Here is a 25,765-nt window from a genome sequence, read left to right on the forward strand (position 1 = left end):
AATAATGCTACTAACCATCTACATAAAACTAGCGCTAAAAGAGCTCGACAATGATAACAAAAATGTGACCTAGGGGCAGGCACTACATCCACCCCCCCCTAGAATTAGGCTTACTCCTGGAAGCCTGCAAGAATAACAAAACTAAGATACTCACTGAGTGGGTCCCATTGAACCCTTTCGCCCTATAGGGAAACATGATTTCACTGAGGATACTACAATACACTTAGAGCAATATGATTCTGATTTAATCGTAAACCGAAAACCACATTGATCCAACATTCATTCTTTTAACAACTACTAAAATAGATCCCTAATACATTCTAAACAAGAGCAACTTAATGCTTGCAAAGACAATCAAGGGCATACTACCTTACAACATAGATAAAAGATACATGTTTTGCAAGTATAATGAGTTTCAATTTTCCAGTTTTGCCCATGTTTAGGTTTAAGCAGAATTTTCAATTTTGAAAGAGATACACATGATAGTTCAAAGTTTTCATTTTTGTTCAATTAGTTGACAACTAGTGGCATTCCAATATACCTAGAGCTCCCAATGTTGAAACTTGGGCTCTGATACCAAATGTAATGCCCGGCCAAGGGATCCAAAGAATTAATCTAAAATTTCACTAAGTTTGCCAAACAATTTTCTTTTTTTAAACATGAAAGATAAACCATCCACATGATAGCGAAAGCAATAGCAACAATTCAAATGAAAGTAAACATAACATAACATAACAGATTACATTCTTTATGAATCCCTTAACGTTGAATCACATCTAATTATAACTATTCATCTAACATCACATCCTTATGAAATAATAATCATACATCCAACATTCTTAAACAATATACAAGTATCCTTTTTGTAATTACATTTTAGTTTAACTCAATCATTTATTGTACATGTTACAAGGTATGAAAACCTTAAAAGAATAAACATCCATGTAAATAAAGTACATCATCATCCAATATTAATCCATGATGCAATAACATAAATGAAACCACAAATCATACATCATCACATAAGATATAAACATCCATCATAAAAGATAACCATATATCACAAACATAAATAACTAAGTGCGCAGTTCTTCCTAACTGTTAATAGCATCATTAGACCATCGTGGGCCCTAGCCATCCCTCCATGCATAACATTCCAAATCACAGAAGAGATCATTGGTATTAATGTAGTAGGAATGTCGCACCTAACATATACTATATCATATGCAAAAAGTAATCCCACATGCAAGTAAAGCATAAGATAACATCATCCAACATATGCAAATCATCTATGTAAGAAACATACCAGTAAATACATCCATCATAGGGTATATCATCTATCATAATGCTCCAAGAACATAATGAAGATAAATACCAATCAAGAATGCTCCAGCCACGATGTCTCGAACAGATCTCAAATGATAAGAGTGGAAAAAACACTACCATCCAACCGCGTGAAACCTAAGTGGTCCACTCCCACCGTGCTAAGGAGATAATCTCAAGTCCCAAATAGGCTATTAAAAGTCACATAGCAAAGATACTCTCTAAATCTAAGAATCCTAAAAGTATACTAACTCAAAGGTTCCATCATACAAAAACTGTCATCTAATTCCTTGAGGCACACAACAATATATAGGAAACCTACTATGCAAGCGAGAAAATTTTATTGCATTTATCACGTACAAGTTACCTTGGTAGTTAGCTAAACTCCACGGGTCCATACTGATCTAATGCGGCCACTAGTATGCTCTCATACTGACGAGGCATACTACGGAATGCAAGGTCGCAACCATGCGTTCTCTCTACTCCCATCCTAGTCTGTAGAAGCACTCAAGGCATGGGTGAGAACATCAAAACAATTATCTTTTTAGGTTCATTTAATCCCCATTTAGTGTGTAAATGTTATCACTTATTAACCAAACTTACAATGAGTTACCCTGGCAGCCACTTAGGGCCCTGGCCTTCATTGCAAGCCACTTCCTGACACTACGAGTAGATAACCTACCCTAAGCTCATGGAATCATAAAATCACCCCAGTCCTATACAAGCGACTGGAAAGAAATACCAAAAGATAATCCATAAAAAGAATCATCAAATAACCGTGATAAAAGCATCAAATATCCATAATAAGAATCATCAAATCTCCATGATAAGAATCATCAAATCTCCATAAGCATCTGGAAAAGCATCCATAGAAAATGATGACCACAACAGTTCTTTATTGGCAACTGAAGGCATCACTGATAATCATAATAATCATTGGTTCTCAATAACCAAAATATATCTCAAAATAAATCACAATATCCATTGGTTCTCAACAAGCAACCAAGAATTTCTCAAAATCATACTGATCGAAGACTCCAAAATAGTTGAGTCAAAACATGTCACAACATGACATCATCAAGAAATAAATCAACATTTCAATCCCATCATGGCGACTAGAAAGCAATCTAAGGATAACTTATCGATGACTCAAAAATGATTAGCTCAAGTGTCTCATTCATAAGAATTTTAACTATAACAATTATTAAATACAAACATTTCATAGAGCATACGATTACATTACCATGGTTGGGTTTATAAAGATCGAGACCAAATAAGATCAACATGCCATCACATCTCATAACCCTCGAGCCTCTAGTAACAACCTAAGACTGGTCAACACTAGTCAACCTGTAATGCCCCGCCAAGGGATCCAAAGAATTTCACTAAGTTTGCCAAACAATTTTCTTTTAAACATGAAATATAAACCATTCAAAACTTATACATAGTAACGGAATCAATAGCAACAATACAAATGAAAGTAAACATAACATACATAACAGATTTAATTCTTTAAAGATCCCTTAACGTTGAACTACATCTAATCATAACTATTCATCTATCATCACATCCTTATGAAATAACAATGATAAATCCAACATTCTTAAACAACCTACAAGTGTCCTTTTTGTAACTACATTTTAGCTCAATCATCCATTGTACATGTTACAAGGTATGAAAAAGCTTAAAAGAATAAACATTCGTGTAAGTAAAGTACATCATCATCCAATATTAATCCATGATGCAATTAAAGTAAATGAAACCATAAAAAATACATGATACGTCATCATCATAAAGATATAGACATCCATCATGTAAGATAACCATACATCACAAACATAAATAACTAAGTGCATGGTTCCTCTCAACCATAAATAGCATCATTAGACCATCCCAGATCCTAGCCATCCCTCCGTGCGTAACATCCCAAAACATCGAAGAGATCATTGGCTATTAACATAGTAGGAATGTCACTCCTAAATCATCCTACTAACATGCAAAGTAAAGCATAAGATAACATCATCTAACATATGCAAATCATCAATATAAGAGCATACCAGTAAATACATTCATCATAAGGTATATTATCTATCATAATGATCCAAGAACATAATGAAGATAAATACCAACCAAGAATACTCCAGCCATGGTGTCTCCGACGGATCTCAAATGATAAGAGTGAAAAAACACTACCACCCGACCGCGTGATACCTAAGTGGTCCACTCCCACTGTGCTGAGGAGATAATTTCAATTCCCAAATAGGATATCAAATCACAAAGCATAAAAATACTCTCTAAATCCAAGAATTCTAAAAGTATACTAACTCAAAGGTTCCAAACACAAAATCGAAATCTAATCCCCAGAGGCACACAATGACATGTAGGAAACTTACTATGCAAGTGGAAAAGTGTCATCGCATTTATCGAGTACAAGTTACCCTGGCAGTTAGCTAAACTCAAAGGGTCCATACTGATCTCATGCGGCCACTAGTATCCTCTCATATTGATGAGGCATACTATGGAATGCAAGGTCGCAACCATGTGTTCTCTCTACTCCCATCCTAGTATGTACAAGCACTCACGGCATGGGTGAGAACATCAAAACAATTATCTTTTTAGGTTTGTTTAATCCCCATTTAGTGTGTAAATGTTATCACTTATTAACCAAACTTACAATGAGTTACCCTGGTAGCCACTTAGGGCCCCGGCCCCCATTGCAAGCCACTTCCCGACACTACAAGTAGATAACCTACCCTAAGCTCACGGAATCATAAATCACCACAGTCCTACACAAGCAACTGTAAAGAAAATCCAAAAGATAATCCAATGAAAAGAATCATCAAATATCTATGATAAAAGAATCAAATATCCACAATAAGAATCATCAAATCACCAAGATAAGAATCATCAAATCTCCATGAGCATCTGGAAAATCATCCATAGAAAATCATGACCACAACAGTTCTCTATTGGCAACTGAAGGCATCACTGATAATCATAAATATCCATTGGTTCTCAATAACCAAAATATATCTCACAATACATTACAATACCCATTGGTTCTCAACAAGCAACCAAGAATATCTCAAAATCATACTGATCGAAGACTCCAAAAATGGTTGAGTCAAGCATGTCACAACATGACATCATCAAGAATAAATCAACATTACAGTCCCATCATGGCGACTATAAAATAACCAAGGATAACTAATCGATGACCAAAAATGATTAGCTCAAGTGTCTCATATACAAATAACTCAGCTTCACTTAAGAAGATTGATGAACAATAACAATCAGTAAATACAAATATTTCATAGAGCATATGATCACATTACCATGGTTGGGCTTATAAAGATCGAGGCCAAATAAGATCAACATGCCATCACATCTCATAACCGCTGAGCCTCTGGTAACAACCTAAGACTGGTCAACACTAGTCAACCCAAAAATCCAAAACAAGAAGCATAGAGAATACATGATGCAAACACATGTTTTGGTTTACTAATATCACATACTTGAATTAAGTGTAGAGGTTTCCAGTTTTCATTTCAAGTATACTTCAAGTGTCTAAGTTTAATCATTTGACCTACAAGTCAACCCGTTTGTTCCCCAATAACATTATCCTTCCATTATTAAAATAATATTCTAAGAATAGCTTAAGGGTAAATATTTACTCATTAAACTAATCTTCATTTTCCATTTAATTAAATTTCTCTCTTTATTTAACTATGATCCATATTCTAATTGATAACTCTTCTTTAATGTTACTTCAACTTTCAACATAAATCAAGGATCATTATTTGTTAAAATATAAGGCCAATTATCAATCTTCGAATAAGAAGATTATAACTTTATTAAAATGATCAATTAAATCAATCAATTAACCTAGGTACACAATTCCATGACTTTTATCATTCTAAAGGTTTTCAATTCAATATTACTAAGTCTCACTATTAAAACATCTAAGGTCATTATTCAAGTCATCAGAATAAGACCTATCAACTTTGATATCAATATTTCCACAATCTCATTAAAATAATTATATCAATTAAATCTCTACTACATAATTATTAGTTAAATCTAATTAACTCTCATTAATTGATTTAAAATGTAATTGCATAACCATATCAGTTGACTAATAACTAACTAGAGTTTTGTAAGATAAAAGTCAACTATAATTCAATACTCAAATGATCATATTAATAGTTCAATAACAATACCTTGATAATATTTAAATACAAACTATATTGGGAATCTTAATAATAATTTTGTATGGCCACATTCATCATCTTTCAAAGAACACCAACATTCCCTTGACAAATTCGTATTATCATTAATCATTTCAAATAAGACACTATTGCACAGCTTAATTATTAATATCATCAATTATACCTCAAATCCAAAAACTAATATCTGTACAAAACTTTAATCGTTAAATAATCTTCACTAGATTAAATCTAATTGAATTTATTGATAACTATTTACACCATTATTTATTAATAGTTTGCTAGACCCAACAAACATTAATAAATGATAAATTATAAATAATCGATCTAGAGAAACTTAACATAATCTTTATTAGCTAACTCTTAATGAGTTATTTAATAATACATAATGTATTAATAATAACATAGCAATGTTATAATATAACAATGACTCTTTATCTTTTAAAATAATACTTAATTAAATCTCATATAATTCCCCATTTGCGACCCCAATCAACAACCCAAATTAGATTAAATATTATCCAAATTGGAATCTCTTAATTGAATTAATAATTATAATTATAATTAAAGGATAACTAACCATCTACCCAAAAGAACTACCTCATTGTATGTTAGATAAACCTTCTCAATGTATTCCAAGGGATAATGGTTAATTAAGTTTAAGGCTTGAATTTAACCACCATATCAATGAATCCACAATTCCCATTTTATCGCAATCAACATCCACTCAAACTCTATTGCATAGCTTAATTATTAGTTAAACTTAATTATTTCAAAAATAATTAAATTATCCTAATAATTCACGTAATTATACTAATACAAACAAACTATTATTAAATTTGTGTTCCACACAAAAATAATAACAAAGATTAACTTATATATATATATATATATATATAACATTATTATCATCACACTTTATATTAAAACCATATAATAACATATATAATAACATAGTTCATATAATGTAATATATTATCACAAACTTAACAAAATTCATTTCCAAACTCATAAACAAGTTATAATAACGCCGCCGGCCATTGATGTGTGCGGCCTACGGATCGTAGGTACACTGCGATCACGGAGGTACCCTGCGATCATGCAGGCCTGTAGTATGTCGGCGCAGGGATTAATGAGGGTGGGGGTGCGGTCGGGGTAAAACCCGCCCACCCCAACATTATATATATATAAACAGAGGTTTTTAAAATAAAGTTCAAGGCAATTCGTTTAACGTTTTTCGTTAAAACGTTTACATGCGAATCAAATTTCTATTATATAATTTTTTTACCGTTGCATTTTAACAATTGTATACATATATATATATATATATATATGTATGTATGTATGTATGTATGTATGTATGTATGTATGTATGTATGTATGTATGTATGTATGTACATACATACATACATACATACATACATACATACATACATACATATATATACAGATTATAAATCAGTATCACAGCGATGAAAATATATATATATATATATATTTATATAAAAGTATACAAATTTTATATATATCTTAGAAAGAGAACACAGATATATATATATATATATATATATATATATATATATATATGTATGTATGTATGTATGTATGTATAACTTTAAATAAGAAGAGCTTTCAAATTCTTTAAATTAGAAATTTTCTCTTTTTAAAATAATTGTCTTCTAAATTTAACCATAGATTTCCTTAATAGGTTGACTATAGATTCAGAAACCCTTTTCAAATTTATTTATCAATTTGATTCTAATTCGAACCCAAACTCGATTTTGGTCTAATTTCCTTGCTAGATTGAAACTAGAGTTTTCTAATATTTTCTTTACAACCATACATATCTAGATTCTAATATCAAATTGTGGATTCAATCATAGAGAAGATTCAGACACATATAATAGGCACAATGAAGATAGGAAGAGAAAGAGTGCAAAGGAAATATGAGAATATCACGAGTGCACCTGGGCACTGATGCTAACTTTTCATGCCTCAGAAGTCCATAGAAAATCCCTTCCTTCTCCAACATTCGCAATTTCACCAAGATCCAAGCCAACCGAAAACCTCCAAGTGACTAGAAGTGCTAGAAGAAGCATAATAGCAAGTAGAAAACAAATGAGTATGTAGAAGCATATGAGCATGTAGAAGCATATGAGCTTCTCAAATGCATGTAAGCTTTGAAGCTTCCATTTTTTCTTGAATCTTGTAGCTTCTATTAAGCTTGTCCAAACACACTAGGAGAGCCTCTATTTAAAGGCCTCTAAGATGCATCTAGAGTGTCTCTAGAAACAACTAAAAGATAAACATGACAACCAAGCATGAGTCTTCTCCAACCTTCTAGATGAGTCATAAGGTTGTAGATACCATGTGCTCAAATAAAATGCTAACTCCTAAGTGTAAACAACTAGTGCAATCTTAGAGTGCAAACTCCTGTGTTGTCTACATGACAACTCTCGAGAATTTGTCAACTCCTATGTGAGAAAATATTAAAATAATGCACATTAATTAATATAATATTTACTTTACTCTTTCCAATTTAATTAATTTATTTATTAAATGGCATGCACTAATTTTAATATTTCCACTTTTCAATCTTAATATATTTATATTTTAATCACATGAGATTTAGAATCTTTTAATAATTTTAATATATTTTCCACTTTTAAATTTTATTTTCAAAATTTAATTGCTAAAATATTTATTAGCTTTAATAATATAATTTATGCATTTATTTAAAAATGAACTCCAAATATATTATTATTAAAATAAATATTGTCACATTCCAAATTTAAACTTTCAACTTTTATTTTTTAATTTAATTATTTTATTTAATTAATTTTTCAATTAATTAAATAAAATAAATCTTAAAATATCATATTAATTTTCATTAAATTAAACCTTTAATTAAATCTTTTAATTAGGATTAATTAATAGAGAATACATCAAAGACTCACAAGGTAAAATACGGAAACTCATCATAGCCAAAATACACACAAAATCAGACCAAGGGTTAATATCACGAATAACGTCATCCAACGTATTCGGAGGGTAGTCAACTCAGATACTTGTCCTAATTTTCCAATTAGAACAAATGGCTTAAAGGGTTGGGATTTGGACTTGAGAATTTATCTCCCCTCTCTTATCATTGAGATAATGTGATAGGGTACGCTCATCCTGGCAATTTAGGAAAGTCGATACCCGGTACCTGCAATGTACATAAAAACCACGCATGTACAAGCACAATATATACTAAACTAAACAGGCAATGGCAGGAAGTGGTGTATCATGTAGATCCTGACTAGCAGGTGACTACGACTCCCTTCTTTAACCACATCAAACACGCCATACATAAGAGCAAACACACACACCATACACATGCAAGTATGGGGTAAGTATCCATAAGAAAACACATATGATAATAAATCATCTTACTAATAATCATTAATAACTGCAAACACTAAAAAATAATCATCGTACATACATGAAATGTAAAGTACCAAGTAATCTCATCACATATCAACTGAATCCATAGCACAATATCTGATAGTCTCAAAACAATGTTGCTAACCATCAACATAAAGCTAGTCCTAAAAGAGTTCAACAATAATAACAAAAATACGACCTAGGGGAAGGCACTACACAACCCAAAACCCAAAACAGATAGCATAGAGAATACACAATGCAAACACATGTTTTGGTTTACTAATATCACATGGATGAGTTAAGTGTAGAGGTTTCCAGTTTTCGTTTCAAGTATACTAAGAGTAATCATTTGACCTACAAGTCAACCCGTTTGTTCTCCGAAAGCATTATCCTTCCATTATTTAAAATAATATTCTAAGAATAGCTCAAGGATAAATATTTGCTCATTAAACTAATCATCATTGACCTTTAATTAAATTGTTCTCTTAATTTAACTAAGATCCATATTCTAATTGATTAACTCTTCTTTAATGTTACTTCTATTTAATCAGAGGATCATTATTCGTTAAATTATAAGAGAGCTAATTATCAATCTTTGAATAAGAAGATTATAACTTTATTAAAAATGATCAATTAAATCAATCAATTAACATAGGTTCACAATCCATGATCTATTAACATTCTAATAGTTCTCAATTAAATATTACTAAGTCCTGAGCCTTTTAAATTTAATCGTTATCATCGTTGACAACCATATAATATCTAAAGTCATAATTCAACTCATAAGGCTTACCAACTTTGATACTTAACAACTCCACTAAAGAATCGTTATTATCATATCAATTAAAAAACTTTATTACATAACATAATTATTAATTAAATCTAATTAACTCTAATTAATTTAATTAATAATTACATATCCATGGCAACGTTCCAACTAATATCAGTTGACTAATAACTAACTATAATTTTGTAAGTTAAAAGTCAACTATAATTCAAATCTCTAATATTAATAGTTCAATAATGGCTTGTTATTATTTAAAAGCAAGTTATAAGAAATCTATAATGACCATATTCGTGACTCTTAAATGAATACTAATATTTCCTTAACAAATTTGTATTAATGATAATCATTTCTAATAAAACTCTATCGCACAACTTAATTATTAATAACAATTCAATGAATAACAAATGATTAAACATCAACTATACTCAAAATCCAAAAAACTAATATCTTTTACAAAACTTCAATCATTCAATAATCTCCATTAGATTAACTCCAATCGAATTTATTAATAACTATTTAAACCATTATTTATTAATAGTTTTTTAGACCCAATAAATATTTAATAAATAATAAACTCCTCAAAACTATTATTAATCAAGCCAGAGAAACTTCCATAACTATATTTCAATGCATTCCAAATGATATAAAGTTAACTATCTCTCAATATTATTATCTACTTACGTCTCATATCTCCTGAGATTTTGTCTAAACCAATTATTGATCTATAACTTATTGCTATACTTCAATTATTAACTAATCTCAATTAGATTGAACTTAATTGAATTAATTAATAATTATATAAAATTATCTATACTATCTTTCATTAATAATCTTTTGAATTTAACAATTATTAATAAATAACCACTCACTAATAATTTCAATATTCAATTATAATGATCAATATTCAAACCCATCAATAATCGATTCAATCAAAAATCTATATCACACAGCTTAATTATTTCTTTTTAAAAAATAATCTCATTAACCTTAATTAAACTAATTCTAATTAATAATTTGATTAATTTAAAACTATATATTATTTATTTATAAATCTTTGAATACTAAAATTTCATTAATTATATTTATACATATATATACATATATATAATAATTATCATAAAACAATATTTATTAATATAAAATCGAATTACACAATCTATTTATTATTGCCAAAGAAAATGTAACATAAACTTCCCATCGTCATACCCTGCATGCTATCAAATTTTGGCACTCAAACTTGGCACAGGTACTGGGGACTATCCACCCCTGCGACCATTGTACAAACCTGCGACTATGGTTGTTGTTTGATTAATCATGCCGTAGCTTGTCTTGCCTATCGGCGGTCGTGGGTACATGGTACCTACGTCCTCAATCGCAAGCCGGGGGGGTACGAAAATTTGTCCCTTCCCAATTACTATATGTTATTACTTTTTTTTTAACAAACATTTTCAAAAATGTTTTATTTGTATACGATTTCAATTTTCTTTTATAAAGCATTTTTTTTTTCAAAAACGCTTATATCTTGCACGATACATAATTTTCTATTGCGACATATCATTCAACTTAATCTATATATATATATACACGTGTGTGTGTGTGTGTGTGTGTGTGTGTGTGTGTGTGTGTGTGTATAGATTTGCATAACTTGAAAAGAGGACATATACATAGTTAATTTTAAACAAACAAGATTTTTTTTCCTAAATCTATAAATTAAGAATTTTCCCCTCTAAAATAATTTTTCTCTAAATTTAGCCATTAATTTCTCTAATAGGTTTGACTATAGATTTAGAAACCCTTTTCAAATCTATTTATCAATTTGATTCTAATTCGAATCCAAACCCGATTTAGATCTAATTTTCTCCTTAATTGGATCTAAGATTTTCTATTGTTTTCCTCTCAACCAACTAAAATTAACATACATATCTAGATTCCAATTTCAAATTGTAGATTCAATTACGAAGAGTATTCAGACACATATAACAGGCACGATGAAGACAGGAAGAGAAATAGTGCAAAGAGAATATGTGAATATCATGAGTGCACCTGAAAACTGATGTTAATTTGCCATGCCTCAGAAGTCCATAGAAAATCCCTTCCTTCTCCATCATTTGCAATTCCTCCAAGACCCAAGCCAACCGAATCCTCCAAGTGACTAGAAGTGCTAGAAGAAGCATAGAAGCATGTAGAAACATATGAGCATGTAAGCTTGAAGCTTCCATTTAATCTTGTCCAAACACACTAGGAGAGCCTCTATTTAAAGGCCTCTAGGATGCATCTAGAATGTGTCTAGAAAGAACTAGAGGATAAGCATGACAACTAAGAATGAGTCTTCTCCAACCTTCTAGATGAGTCATAAGGTTGTAGACACCATGTGCTCAAATAAAATGCTAACTCCTAAGTGTAGACAACTTAGTGCATACTTAGAGTGCAAACTACTGTGTTGTCTACATGACAACTCTCGAGAATTTGCAAAATCCTAAATATTAAAATAATGCACATTAATTAATATAATATTTACTTTACTCTTTTCAATTTAATTTATTTATTATTAAATCTCATGCACTAACTTTAATAACTCCACTTGTTTTTATCTTAATATATTTATATTTAATCACATGAAATCTAGAATCTTTTAATAATTTTAATATATTTTTCACTTTTAAATTTTCATTTTCAAAACTTAATTACTAAAATATTTATTAACTTTAATAATAATATTATTTAGTCATTTATTTAAAAATGAACTCCAAATATATTATTATTAAAATAAATATTGTCACATTCCAAATTTAAACTTATAACTTTTATCTTCAAATTTAATTATTTTATTTTATTAATTTTCCAATTAATTAAATAAAATAAATATTAAAACATCATATTAATTTTTCATTAAATTAAACCATTAATTAAATCTTTTAATTAGGCTTAATTAATAGAAAATACATCAAGGACTCATAAAATAAAATACCAAAAACCCATCATAGCCAAAATCAATACAAAATCAAACCAAAGGTTAATATCACAAATTACGTCATCTGACGTATTCGGAGGGTACTCAACTCAGATACTTGTCCTAATTTCCAATTAGGACAAATGGCTTAAAGGGTTGGGATTTGGACTTGAGAATTTACCTCCTCTCTCTTATCATTGAGATAATGTGATAGGGTATGCTCATCCTGACAATTCAGGAAAGTCGATACCCGGTACCTGCAACTTGCATAAAAATCATGCATGTACAAGAACAATATATAATAAGCTAAACAGGCAATGGCAGGAAGTGGTGCATCGTGTAGATCCTGACTAGCAGGTGACTACGACTCCCTTCCTTAACCACATCAGACATGCCATACAAAAGAGGAAACACGTACACCATACACATGCAAGTATTGGGTAAGTAACCATAAGAAAACACATATGATAACAAATCATCTTACTAATCATCATTAATAACTGCAAACACTGAAAAATAATCATTGTGCATACATGAAATGTAAAGTCTAAGTGATCTCATCACATATCAACTGAATTTGAAACAGTATCTGATAGTCTCAAAATAATGCTACTAACTATCACATAAAACTAGCCCTAAAAGAGCTCGACAATGATAACAAAAATGCGACCTAAGGGCAAGCACTACACTATAAGTTTTGAATTTAACTTGTTGGGAAATCTAAAGCACCTAAAAAATGAAACCTTTTTAAAAAGCCATCTTTATCTTACAAAATAAGGAGCCAATCAATATTTTGTTGGTTGATGGAAAGCTTGTCATTGAACATTAAACCATTCTAGAAACCTAGGGTTTTGAAGCCTCACATCATAAGAAAAAAGCTCCTTTAATATGACATGTAATCTTCATGGAGAGAATGGTGATTGAAACCTAATTCCCCTTATAAGAAATTCATTTGGAATGATAATTAGAGATAACATATCATGCCAAATCAAGATAATTAATGCTTCATTTAGACATGTGAAAAATATGAATAATCTAAATGACATTAAGTGTGAAACACTGTACATACAAAGCCACAATCCTCTACCATCCCATAGGAGACGACAAAACTCATAAGCAATGTAATGAAGAACCTTGTAACTTTCTATTGAAGCCTAAATAAAATTACAATGATTTTTTTTTCCTAAATTATATAAGGAATCTTAAATGGAGATCAAGAAAAATAACAATCATGAAAAGAATCTGAAACACAACTAAAATTTTCTTGGGAAAGATAGGGCTTCCACCAAAACAAGTTGGAAATAACAACTTGCCAATAGAAAACCCAAGTCTAGAAATAAAATGTGATGTCCAAGATTATGAAACTTGCTAGAGCAACTTGCCAATAAGAAACCTACAAGTCTAGAAAGAAAAGGGATAGGCTAATCTCCATCTAAAATGCATTGCAGACAAAACAAAGTCAATTTTTAAATTTTTTTAATCTAAATTCACGAAAATGCAATGATTTTTTTCTTATTTTTTTGTTGTTTTCAACTACAAATTATGCAGATCATGAGATCAAATGTTGAAATTTTCAAAAAATCCATGATGTTTTCAATTTTTTGAAAATTGGTCAACTGTACAATTTGGATGGAAGATAGCCGCATCGGAAAGAAAATATGATATCCAAGATTATGAAACTTCTCTTTATGAATAATCCATTTATCAACAAAGGAATTGGTCTAAAAGCATTACATCAACCTTGGAATTCATGAAAATAAAAGCTTTGATCTTGGAATTCATGAAAATAAGTCTTCACGTAGCATTGAAACTTATGCCTGAATGATAGAACCAAAAAGTTTGCGGCATGAAGACGAAGCAACCATTTGTAAATTCAGTTGAGAAGTTAGATATGACTATACGTTTATCTAAACCTCCAACCCTTAAAATAAAGAGTCAAGCCGTGTATGATCAAATCCTTCAACCATGAATCCAAACAAATAGTTATATTTTTTTAATTTTAACGTGCAAGAACCTACAATATAGGCATACGACCATAATTAGTTGGGTTTTCAGAGCCTTTCTTTCCCGTAATTACATATATATCAAGCAAACAAAAGCAGCCGATGAAGCAAATTATAAATACCACTTCTACAGAAATCGAAGAGTTTTCAGAGTAACAGATTTCAATGCGACAGCTAAACAAGGGAACGAACTGTTACAGCTAAAGGAGTTCAGGGCGAAGAGCGGGAGCAGTTCTACCAAGTACGGTTCAGGAACGGTGACGCAGAACGGGAGTTAAGCTCGTTCGCACTAATGGGGGACTTGTTATGGCTAAGCTCATTTTCAGGAGTCGGCCCACTAGTGTTAGCATCATCATCTGAACAGAGAAATTTCACAAGACCACAACGCATAGCATGCCCAGTGATTAAATCCTGCGAAACATCATCACCCGAACGGAGACATCTGAGAAGCCCACAGCATTCTACTTGAGACCATACCTTTTCAACAATATCATCGAAAAGACGAGATACACCGCAAAGGCGGTGGAATCTAGCCCGTTTCACTACAAACTGTGCTGATTGATAGAAAAACGCGATATGACCCCAAAAAATAAGGGCAATGAGAGTTCCCAAAACAACCCAAGAGAAAGTCTTAACCTTACGCTGCAGCATCACGTACACCGCACACATAAACCCATAAGATGTGAAGCCAAAGCTGAAGCAAACAACCAAACTGTTGATGGTCATGAACAGCATCTTGTCCCCTGTGGTGAGCTCACAGCTCATCTCCCACATGATACAAACAAAGAGGGATAGAAAGAAGGATACGCAGTCGAAAATGAGGAAGAGCTTAAAAGAAGTGAGGGATATAAGATTAGGGCTCCCTAGGTCTTTCGCATCCTTGTCCGATTCGAAGCCTCCAGGGACAGTGAAAGCAGCGGCACATGTCATGGCTGCCAACAGTCCCGCCACAACTAATTCTGCATCGCGCCTTGCCTTGTACGCTTCTCTCACCCCTTCCCTCGCTCTCACCCGCTTTTCATTAGTCACCTGTGGTGAACAGTCCATGAATGCATTGGGACTCGCTCCACAATCTGCCAGCTTCCTTATAATCCTAAAAGATTCATGGTATTCGGTCACTCCTCTTGCAATTTCATACGGTGTCTTGTCCTCACTATTTCGGGCAAACTTGTCCACCCCACGTACCTTCAGCAACAAGTTCACCATCTACACCAAAAACAAAGGGAAAAAACAAGAGGGACAATTAGTTCCTTCTCAAACCCTTATCTATCATATAACCTGAAGGAGAATAGAGCTGTGGACATCAAACCCTAGAATAATATAGAGTTGTGAGAATCAAACCCTAGAAGAATCTTACGTGGTCAAATCTGTTCCTTGCTGCAATGTGCAAAGGCGTGTCTCCAATCACAACAATTGGGTGGTCTTTCTGGTTGTTTCTAGCACAGTTACCTTCATCATCAGGTAACAGGTAAGGGTTATTGATAAGTGCTGACAACTTTCCATGATTCCTCTCCATTAAATATTGAACAAGTTTTACTTGGTTGAGCTCCACAACGTAATGCAGGGCGTTTGAAGTGCAAGTTATTAAAAACTCTACAGCTTCTTTGAATCCCAAACTCGCTGCCAATTTAAGTGGAGTTTCTCTTTCTTTATTTATAAAGTCACACAAATTGACATCCAAGCCTACCAACTGTTTGACCAGATCCACGTGGACGTTTTTCCTCACAGCTAAATGCAGAGCTGTGTCGCCTTTGTTGTCCTTCGTTGTTATTGTTTTGATTAAATCTGCATGAATCACACAGTTAAACAAAACAAACCAGCAAAACATAGCCTTTTAAATTTTAGAAAGAAAGAAAGAAGAGAATGACCTTGGACTGGTAGCTTTGCTGCTAGCTCTCGTAACAGATCTGCACTTTATAAATCAACTGTGTTAAAAGTGAGAAACAATTGAAGAATAGATTCTAATAAAATAAAACAAAAGAATGTATGACGAGAATGAATGAACCTGGGTCTCCTGCTATTACTGCCACATGAAAACATGTTCTTCCCTCCCATATCGTTAATAAGCTTGAAGGATCGACATGTTTTAGAAGCTCTTTGGCAATGATTATATCGGCATTTCGACAAGCCACAAAGAATCCCGTTACATTATCTGTGTTCGCCATGCTCTGACTGCAGCTTGAGCCCGTGAACAGTTTTTATTCTGCACTGCCAATGCTAACTAATAAAAAGCTACTGAAAATGTGAAAAACAAAACAGTTCCCAACATTTTACTGACCATGACGTGTACTTCTACCAGAGTTGTCAATTTCCAAGACATCAAATCAATGAACTAATTTAAGGATATACCAAGATTTTTCTGCTCCCGGTTGACAACATTGTTCTGTGATAAGATTGGCCTCATATCGTTTCATAATAATTGGTTTTAGGTGAGATTTGACCAGACAGTCCCATACATCTCGGAAAGAGGGTAAACGTGGATGTCGTTTCATAGTATTTTATTCAGTTGATGAGATGTCGCCCTCAATAAAGTATGTCTCGACTTACATTTATATATTTTCGGAGAGGATAAGCATTGACTTTCGACTTAGCCTACATTTATATATTCTTGGAGAGGATAAGCATTGACTTTCGACTTAGCCTACTTTTATATATTCTCGGAGAGCATAAGCATTGACTTTTGTTGTTTTATGGTACAATTGATTTCTAAGGTGGTGTTTAATTCTGAATTTATAAAATAATAAATTTTAATGCTATTTTCTTATTAATAAAGTATGTCTTGATATTATATACAATTTAATTATTTAAAAGTTTTTAAAATTTTGATAAAAGAAAACTGTATAAAATAGTTTAATATATGAATGGTTCATAATTTTATATTTTTATTTCATAGATGATTCTAATTAGGCAATTGGTGTGTAATGGGTAGATTGAAAATATATTGAAGATCAAATTTTTTAAAAACATATAAAGAGGAGGATGATTGTTAGAAAAAACTGCCATTAGACTTTGCAAAGATTATATATTGAAGACTACTCTCTCTCTCCCCACTGTTTAATCATTATACTTGTAAACCCTTGTAGAAAACCTAACAATATATTCACAATAACATGCATGGATCTATTTTCTGTAAGGTAATTCATTAATCTGACACCCAAAGATATTTTATTCATGGTTTTCAATAGTAGATTGTTATTATTCTTATTTCAATTAGTTCAAAGCATTACTCAAATTTTTATTATTCTTGGTTTAGTTAGTTTAGAGTATACACGTAGATTAGCATTTTTAGGCTAATGAATATTTGACTTTTTAAGATTATTGAGCTTTAGGGGTTTCAAATGTTTGAATGAAATTAGAGAGTGTTAAGCAATCATTTTGCACAATGACAGCGACATAAATTCATGAGAAACTCTCTCTTGAAAAGTTGATCAAATAACCAACTCCAAGGCTCCAAAAGGTTGTTTTTAAACCACTTGGTTAACTTAAGTGAAGACTAATATTTATGCTCACAAGGAGGCCTTTGCCAGTATATGTGTAAATCTATAAAACCTGGAAAACGTGATTGCAACCCACTATTTTTTTTTTATTTTTCTGATTTTTGAATGAATGCACTCTTTAATAATACAACTATATGATTTCCTAATTTAACCTTTGATTTTGAGAAGTAGATTGTAGAGATAAGGTAACAAAAAATGTCAAACAATTGCTAAAAGTAAATTTCTAAAAGGACATAAGGATAATGGCAATGCTTTTGTGAATTAATTTTTCAAAGGGATGGTGGGAAACTAACAAAATCAAGAGGAGCACATCCAGAACTTCATCGAGGCAATCGTCAATGTAATCATAATAGAATCGTATGTTTTTCACAACTTAGCAAATAGTGTAGCCACGAAAAGTGTGCACACACAAGACAAATCATGATGCAAGTATCGTAGAAAATATCCCTTATCCAATTCGCCACTATAGAGGTATTATGTGGCTATACATGACAAACTCTAGAAAAAAAAATGATCGCACAAGCATTAAAACACAACAAAACTATTGACTTTATCGCTAGTTGCAAAAATTAATTCACAAAAGAAACTCACATTCTAGCAAGAAATACAACACATGGAATGAGAGCACTAATAACATATCTTTATTACATCAAAATACTTGCCTCGAATAAATGTTACATCATTGTATTTATAAGGAACCCTCTCCATCATGTGATTTTTTGAGCTAGGGTTTTTCCATACAAAAAGTATGCTAAAACTATTAAAATTAAGCTATTTATGTACATATCGATAATCTATCTAGGTGCTAGCTATGCATGTACTTTTTTTTTCCTTTTTTTTTATTATATGATGTGTGCACCTTTACATGACATAAATATGTTAATAGAAGAAGAAGATAAGAGGAAAAACATCTTCGACAATAACCTAGAGCTGCAGGGTCTTATAAATAATATGTTCTCGTTATTTTGCATGCGTACCCATCAATTAGTAATATGGTCTCGTCACTCTCCATGAGTACCTATAGAAGACTTTTACCACCGCCTAACTATGATAGTTACAAATTGTAGTGTGCCAAAAGTGTGCAGGCACCTTATGACAAAGAAGTGATATATGAGATGGGTGTTCTGCACACATCATCCCCATATTTTGAATTTTGATCTTCCATTTAAGGAAGAAGTGCAAGTAGTTGAAATTGAAACTACCTATCAAACAAACCATTTATGAGACAAGGCCCAAGGCACTTAACTGCTAATGAACTCAAAACATATGAAATTAAAGCATGACAATACTAAATTTAGCAACTGGTATTCAATTAGCATTGTAACTTCAATTTTTAAAAAATCATTGCACTTATGGAGTTGCGGATGTGCGGAGCTATGAAGGTGAAAATTGGGCACTTCACTATTTATCTTCAAAATTCCAAAATTGTGAAGTTGCTTGTGTATAGAGTTGAAAACTATGAACTTCACTTAGAAATTTCATAAATTTTAAAAATAAGGAGTTGCACACATGTTGAGATGCGTACATGTGGACCACTAAAAATGTCAAAATTGCCTTAAAAAAATCAAAGTTCTTAGATTTCAAAATGGTTTATGGGTTTTGCTCAATCTAAACTTTGAAGGTGTCTGTTGAATATGCACACATAATAGAATTGTCAACAATTTATTTTATTGAAAACAATAAATTAATCTAAACAAATTAACATGGTTATTATGTAAATCATGAAATTACGTTAAGTCTAATTGATTGCAAGGATCAATGTCATGTTCTAGGAAATAAAATAGAAGATGCTAACAACACTTTATGCAAAATAAGTTAGAAAATTATGAAAACTATATAATATTTTAGGTCTATTTTGAAAAAGTGTAACTTCTTCCCCCTAGCTCAAAATTATGAACCATTTACTTCGTTGGAAATATATCCCAAATTTGAAGGCAAAAAATGAAAAGACAACTCAAGAGTCTTGTTGACCAATATTCGCTCCAAAATGCTCCATAGATCTTTAAAAATGCAAATTACTATGACATAGGGAAAAGATAAGAAAAACAAATAAAACTATAACAAAAGTCCCAAAACACTTAGAGATGACTAATAAGGCTAACTTGAAACTGACAAAAAGGGCCATCCCAAAGTTGTCCACCTCCATAGGTGCAAATCTACACTTACATGCCAAAATACACAGGAAAACCCAAAATATCACACCTACAGACCTCTAAAGGAATGGAGCTATGAGAAATGTGATGGTGAACTTAACAAAAAATAAAGCGCATGCAGACTTGCATAAGTGTCACACCTGTGCACCTCTGTAAGTGCACAACTATTCAAGCTATTGACACATTGCATATTGACCTTCATATGCACAAGATAGACTATGTGGTCCTGCACACATATGCAACTCTACATCTGCATATGCGTGCAAATATGTACTTAGACAAAATAACAAAAGGAAAGAATTGCACTTGCGCACTTGCAGAGGTGTGCAAGTGCAAAAAAATATGGAGGAAAAAATAAAATGACCAAAAATACTGACTTGAAACTCTTCTTGACCAAACCTCAAGTTGCACACTTTGTGCACGTAAAGACCTAGGTATGTGAACAACTATGGAAGAGAAAAACTAAAACTCAACTAACTCCCTAGTGCATACATGGACTTTGCATACTTGCACATCTCGCTAAGGTTCAAACCTATGTAGTTTTTTAGTTTCACAAGTGCACAAAGGGACTTACCAAAATGAAAGAAAAAAATGAGAAAATGTGCACTTGTGGAGGTGCACAAGTGCATAACTTTACGAGTGCAAAAAATACTTAGAGAAAACTGAGAAATCAAGACAAAATGAAACCAATCACTTTGACCTAAAAATCTACCCGACATGACCTAGAAATTATCAACTGTTGAGGTCCCTCAGAAACAAAAAATGTAGTCCCCATCATTTACGAAATAAAAAATGGGGTGTGTGTTGTGGAACGACAACGAATAGCCTTAACAAAAGGAATATAAATGACATGCATTTCTTTATTAACAAGCAACATCAGACTCAATCAAACACTAAACTTTAAGACTGATCCCGTGAGAGGCGATAAAGCATCCCCAATTAAAAAATTCATGTCTTCAGCTTTCACGTTTGATGTGTGCACGTGTTTTAATTCCTTTCGATACTTAGGCATAAGCAACCACAAGTGAGAAATAATTGAGTCCAATTCTCACCGACCATCAAGAGCTTCAAAAATCTCCAAGAAACCAATTTCTGTCACTCTTGACTAGATGGGAGGATCCATTTAGAGGGCTCTTTAATGAGTCAACTTCCAGCTTTTTATTTCATGCAATTTTATAACTTCAAAGAGCTTACATACTTTTGAATTCATTACTCTTTAAACTCTTTGTATTGGAAGGGTAATGATTAGACTATGCTACTTTGCATAATATTTTCTTCTTCTTCGTCTTCTTCTTCGTCTTCTTGTTTTTCTTTTAAAATGTCCGGACAATACTTAGACTATAGGAGAAAAGACCTAGTAGTTGCCTAGGCTAACTTTGTACATCTGCATTTCCTAATTCATATGTAAAAATTTGCTGATTTTTTTGGTGAAACTCTATAGCTGCCTGAAGAGCTTAAAGCTAACATTTTGGCTTTCCCATATTTACGGAGCTCTTTGTAGAACTAGTAGACTACGAAGTGGTCTAAAAGTGTAGTTTTAAAACATTCACCCAATACTCGGCACTTAGATCCCCCAATAACCATTATAGTACTTTTTGGATAAGTAGACTAATCAGCAATCAAAAAATAAAAATGAACTACTATTAGTGTTGATGGTGATTTGTGATGGCATGTTTGTTTGCAAATAATAGAAAAAAGGGGCAGAAAAAACATGGGACTTTTAAATAGGCCTACGGATTTGATAGAAAATGACAACTGGGGGCTACAACTATTGCATGGACCACGTTTTACACAAGAAAAATGGTTTCAGACATTTGACTCCTGTGTGAACATGGTATTTTGTGGTTTACTTTCCAGTTCTTCAGCTGGCGTTTACAGGGCATAATAAATGCTGTCGCTTTTAATGTTGGTAATGAAAGCACCTCTCAGAACGAAGACAGCAAAGATAGAGTTTATGACAGACAGCTATATTTTCTTGCGAGTAAGAAACGGACTTCAGCGACACATTGAGGAAAGGTTTTCCTTGACATGGAGAATAAATCTGGCGAAATGAGTTTCTTTGTGGCTTGTCAAAATGGCGATACAAAAACTGCGAAAGATTTGCTCAAACTTGCGGATCAACCGAGCTTGTTATTGACGTGCGGGCAGGGAAGAACATGTTTCCATTGGGCAATAGCAACAGGAGACCCAGGTTTTTTCTCTGCATTCATTTTTTGTTTTTCTGATTAGAAGCTATAATATTTCTAAACTTGCTGGTTTGGCTCAACTGGTCGATTTATGAAGTGCAGATTTGTTACGAGAGCTTGCAGCAAAGATTCATGAAGTCCAAGGTCATTTTTTTCACAGAAACTTCTTCTAGATTAAAAGTCTATCTTTTACTTCTTTCCCTCGTTTAACTATGTGACTCATGCAGGTTTAAGCGAAACAGTAAGAAAGCCGGACAAAAGAGGCGAGACGGCTTTGCATTTAGCTGTGAGGAAAAACGGCGTGGGTCTGGTGAAACAGTTGGTCGACTTGGATGCTAGCTTGTGTGATTCTACAAATCGAGAACGAGAAACTCCATTAAAATTGGCAGTAAGTTTGGGATTCAAAGAAGCTGTGGAGTTATTAATAACCCACACACAGAACGCCCTCCATTTTGTTGTGAAGTTCAACCAAGTCAAAATTGTTCAGTTTTTAATTGAGAAAAAGGTAGACTTGTCCAACCTCATCAATCAGCGTTACCTGCCAAATCAAGGTAGAGATGGAGGTCACACAATTAAGGCATCTGATGATGGAGAAGGCAATCCCTTGCAAAGTGCAGCAACCGCAAAGTCGGAAGGAACCACAAAGTCGACTGATGATGATAAAAGCAATCGAGTTATAGATACCCAGAATGACAAGCCAATTATTCAAGCGGGAGACACACCTTTACACATTGCAGCAAGGAACAAATTTGAGCACGTAAGATAATTTTTATTGGCTTCATCTCACTATTCTCTCTGTGTTTTGGAATTCTATTGAAACTTCCCTTGAAATTACTTCAGCAACTAATTGATCCCCGTCTTTCTTTCCTTTTGCATTTTTGGTGGTGTAGATGGTGAGTTTGTTGCTGACGGTAGATAAGGTGGACAAGCTTGCGCTAAACAGTGAGGACAAGACACCATTTGAAATTGCAAGAGAGGTTGTGGAGTATCAGGAATCTTTCAGAATGATAAGAAGGCTTGCAGATTTTAGAGGGAAGCCCAAGCCATTTATGTACTGTGCGCCAAAGGTAAGCCATGTAAAGTACATAAGCGCGAGGTCAATGGTAAACAAAGCCTACGATGACAGGCGCAATGCAGAACTAGTTGTGGCAACGCTGTTGGCGGCCATGACATGTGCGGCTGCTTTCACCGTCCCTGGCGGTTTCGATTCGGACACTGAAGTAAAAGAGGAACGAGGGAGCCCTATTCTGATATCCTACATTTCATTTAAGCTCTTCCTTATTTTTGACTGCACAGCCTTCTTTCTCTCCCTCTTTGTTTGTATAATGTGGGAGATGAGCTCAGAGCTCACCACAGGGGACAAGATGTTGTTCATGACTGTCAACAGTGTAGTGGTTTGTTGGAGCTTTGGCTTCACCGCTTACGGTTTTATTTGTGCCGTGTACGCGATGCTGGCGCTTGAAGTTGATACCCTCTCTTGGGTGGTTTTGGGAAGTCTCGTTTTCATTACTGTGTGTGGCATTCTCGCATTTATCCGTCAGTCGGTACATTTTGTAGTGACGAGGGCGAGATTCCACCGCCTGTGCGGTGTGTCTTGTTTCTTCGATGATATTGTTGAAAGGGTGTGGTACCTTTTAGAACGCTGTGGGCTTCTGGAGAAATTCCGTTCAGGCGATGAAGCTTCCCGTGATTATATTGCTGGCCATGCCAAGATCTGCGGGCTGGGTTGTGAAGATGGCTCCTCGTCTTGTTTACCGGTTTAGCGAACTTCCTTGTTCACACTTTTTTAATCTCCCTTTTTGGTGGCTTGTAGCTTTCAGCTTTAGTTAACTTCTATCCTCAGCTCGCACCCACTTAATGAAGCTAATGAATGGTCTTTGACAGTTAGGAACGTATATTTCTTAGAACATGTAAACAACGTGTTTATGTAATTTTTGAATTTATTCTTTATTTGTACGTCTTTGCACTCTTGATGGTTAATGGTGATGATTAATGATTAAGTATTATGTAGAATGTTTGGAAATAATTATTATTATAATATTTGTGTTATCAGGTGTTGACATATTGTTAGCATTCTTAGATATAGTTGTTGAAGGTTAAAAGACATATGGAAGATAGAGAATATTGTACAATTATATTTTTGGAATGATTGATTTTAAGATCCCAACAAAAATAAAAAATTCTTTTAAAAGAGAGTATGAAAGTTAATGAACTTGATAGAAGATTGAGATATGAGATATGGGGTAGTATGAAAAATTCTATTGTGGAAAACATTAAATGCTTAGTGCAAATATTAAATGTTGATACAATGAAAAGTAATATAAGTAAGCATGGTCCCATTATAATTAATAGAATGTCGCCTAGGAGCTAAGTTAACATGTGAATATGCTCCCTTACTAGGCAATTACAAGGTACAATCTACTTTGACTGTTTACTAGCAACACTCGTGCTAATATCCCCTTCTTAAGTGCAACATGGGGAGATAGAATCCTTATGCAAAAATGTAAGATGTAAAGGTTGATCTAAACTACAAGGCCATGTCGATTTCCCATATACAAATGATCTCTCACAAATGCAAAAGAAAAGAGAGGAGAAAATCAGTTGGAAAACAACCCCACCCAAAAAGAGAATCCAAATGTAGTACATATTTAATAGTGATTGAATAAATGATGTATGGATGTCTCATGAATGCCTCCATAAACTTCGTTCATTGTGGAGATAGAATTGTTGTCCGCTACATAATAGGGGCATAAAGAGACTATGTGGACCATCATAATGAATAATCTCTTGTGGAAAATGTGTCTAAAGAAAAAGTATGAAAGGATTCTTACAAATAACTTGTTTCTACTTAGGAAAAGGTAAGACAAGGCACAACTACATGATTACTTCTCATTTGAGACATGAATTGAGGGCCCGTTTGGCTACGGGAATAGGAATAGGGGAATAGGAAAAACTATTCTGGAATAGAAAATGGGGCTACGTATTCCTTTCTCTATTTGGTTCAGCCAAAATTTGATAGGAAATTTGCGGACCCCAAAATTTATGTTTTCTAATATATATAAAAGGGACTAATAATTAATATTGATTAGACATGTTGTGGGAGGTAGAAGATAAAATAATTGAAAAAAATAATAATATTATCAACTTGTCACAAATGTGAAAAAGATAAAGTTGTAATTAATGCATTCATTAATGCATGATGAAGTGGTTAGAA

General features: G+C 33.0%; 2 protein-coding genes across 2 annotated transcripts; one reads left to right on the top strand and one right to left on the bottom strand.

Annotated features, from left to right (window-relative positions):
* Window positions 1-14,678: 14,678 nt before the first annotated feature.
* On the bottom strand, window positions 14,679-16,957 carry LOC149577334 (uncharacterized). Its single transcript, XM_089831136.1, has 4 exons — window positions 16,721-16,957; window positions 16,584-16,622; window positions 16,073-16,500; window positions 14,679-15,921 (listed from the first exon to the last, which is right to left on the bottom strand). Exons 1-4 carry the CDS (start codon window positions 16,878-16,880, stop codon window positions 14,950-14,952), a joined length of 1,599 nt encoding a protein of 532 aa, XP_089687262.1. The 5' UTR covers window positions 16,881-16,957; the 3' UTR covers window positions 14,679-14,949.
* Window positions 16,958-22,265: 5,308 nt separating this feature from the next.
* Window positions 22,266-24,501, top strand: LOC149577335 (uncharacterized). Its single transcript, XM_089831212.1, has 4 exons — window positions 22,266-22,556; window positions 22,654-22,695; window positions 22,779-23,308; window positions 23,442-24,501. The coding sequence occupies exons 1-4, from the start codon at window positions 22,394-22,396 to the stop codon at window positions 24,312-24,314; spliced, it is 1,608 nt and encodes a 535-aa protein (XP_089687338.1). The 5' UTR covers window positions 22,266-22,393; the 3' UTR covers window positions 24,315-24,501.
* Window positions 24,502-25,765: the final 1,264 nt, after the last annotated feature.

This window comes from Cupressus sempervirens, chromosome 1, assembly GCF_028749045.1.
Source record: "Cupressus sempervirens isolate cs-2001-9-10 chromosome 1, ASM2874904v1, whole genome shotgun sequence".
Taxonomy (NCBI): Eukaryota; Viridiplantae; Streptophyta; class Pinopsida; order Cupressales; family Cupressaceae; genus Cupressus; species Cupressus sempervirens.

Coding starts and splice junctions, on each gene's coding strand:
- LOC149577334 (XM_089831136.1), bottom strand. CDS start 16,880: ATGGCGAACACAGATAATGTAACGGGATTCTTTGTGGCTTGTCGAAAT. Junction 16,623..16,720: donor AGTAATAGCAGGAGACCCAG/GTTCATTCATTC, acceptor TATAAAGTGCAG/ATCTGTTACGAGAGCTAGCA. Junction 16,501..16,583: donor AGCAAAGCTACCAGTCCAAG/GTCATTCTCTTC, acceptor TGATTCATGCAG/ATTTAATCAAAACAATAACA.
- LOC149577335 (XM_089831212.1), top strand. CDS start 22,394: ATGGAGAATAAATCTGGCGAAATGAGTTTCTTTGTGGCTTGTCAAAAT. Junction 22,557..22,653: donor AATAGCAACAGGAGACCCAG/GTTTTTTCTCTG, acceptor TATGAAGTGCAG/ATTTGTTACGAGAGCTTGCA. Junction 22,696..22,778: donor AAAGATTCATGAAGTCCAAG/GTCATTTTTTTC, acceptor TGACTCATGCAG/GTTTAAGCGAAACAGTAAGA.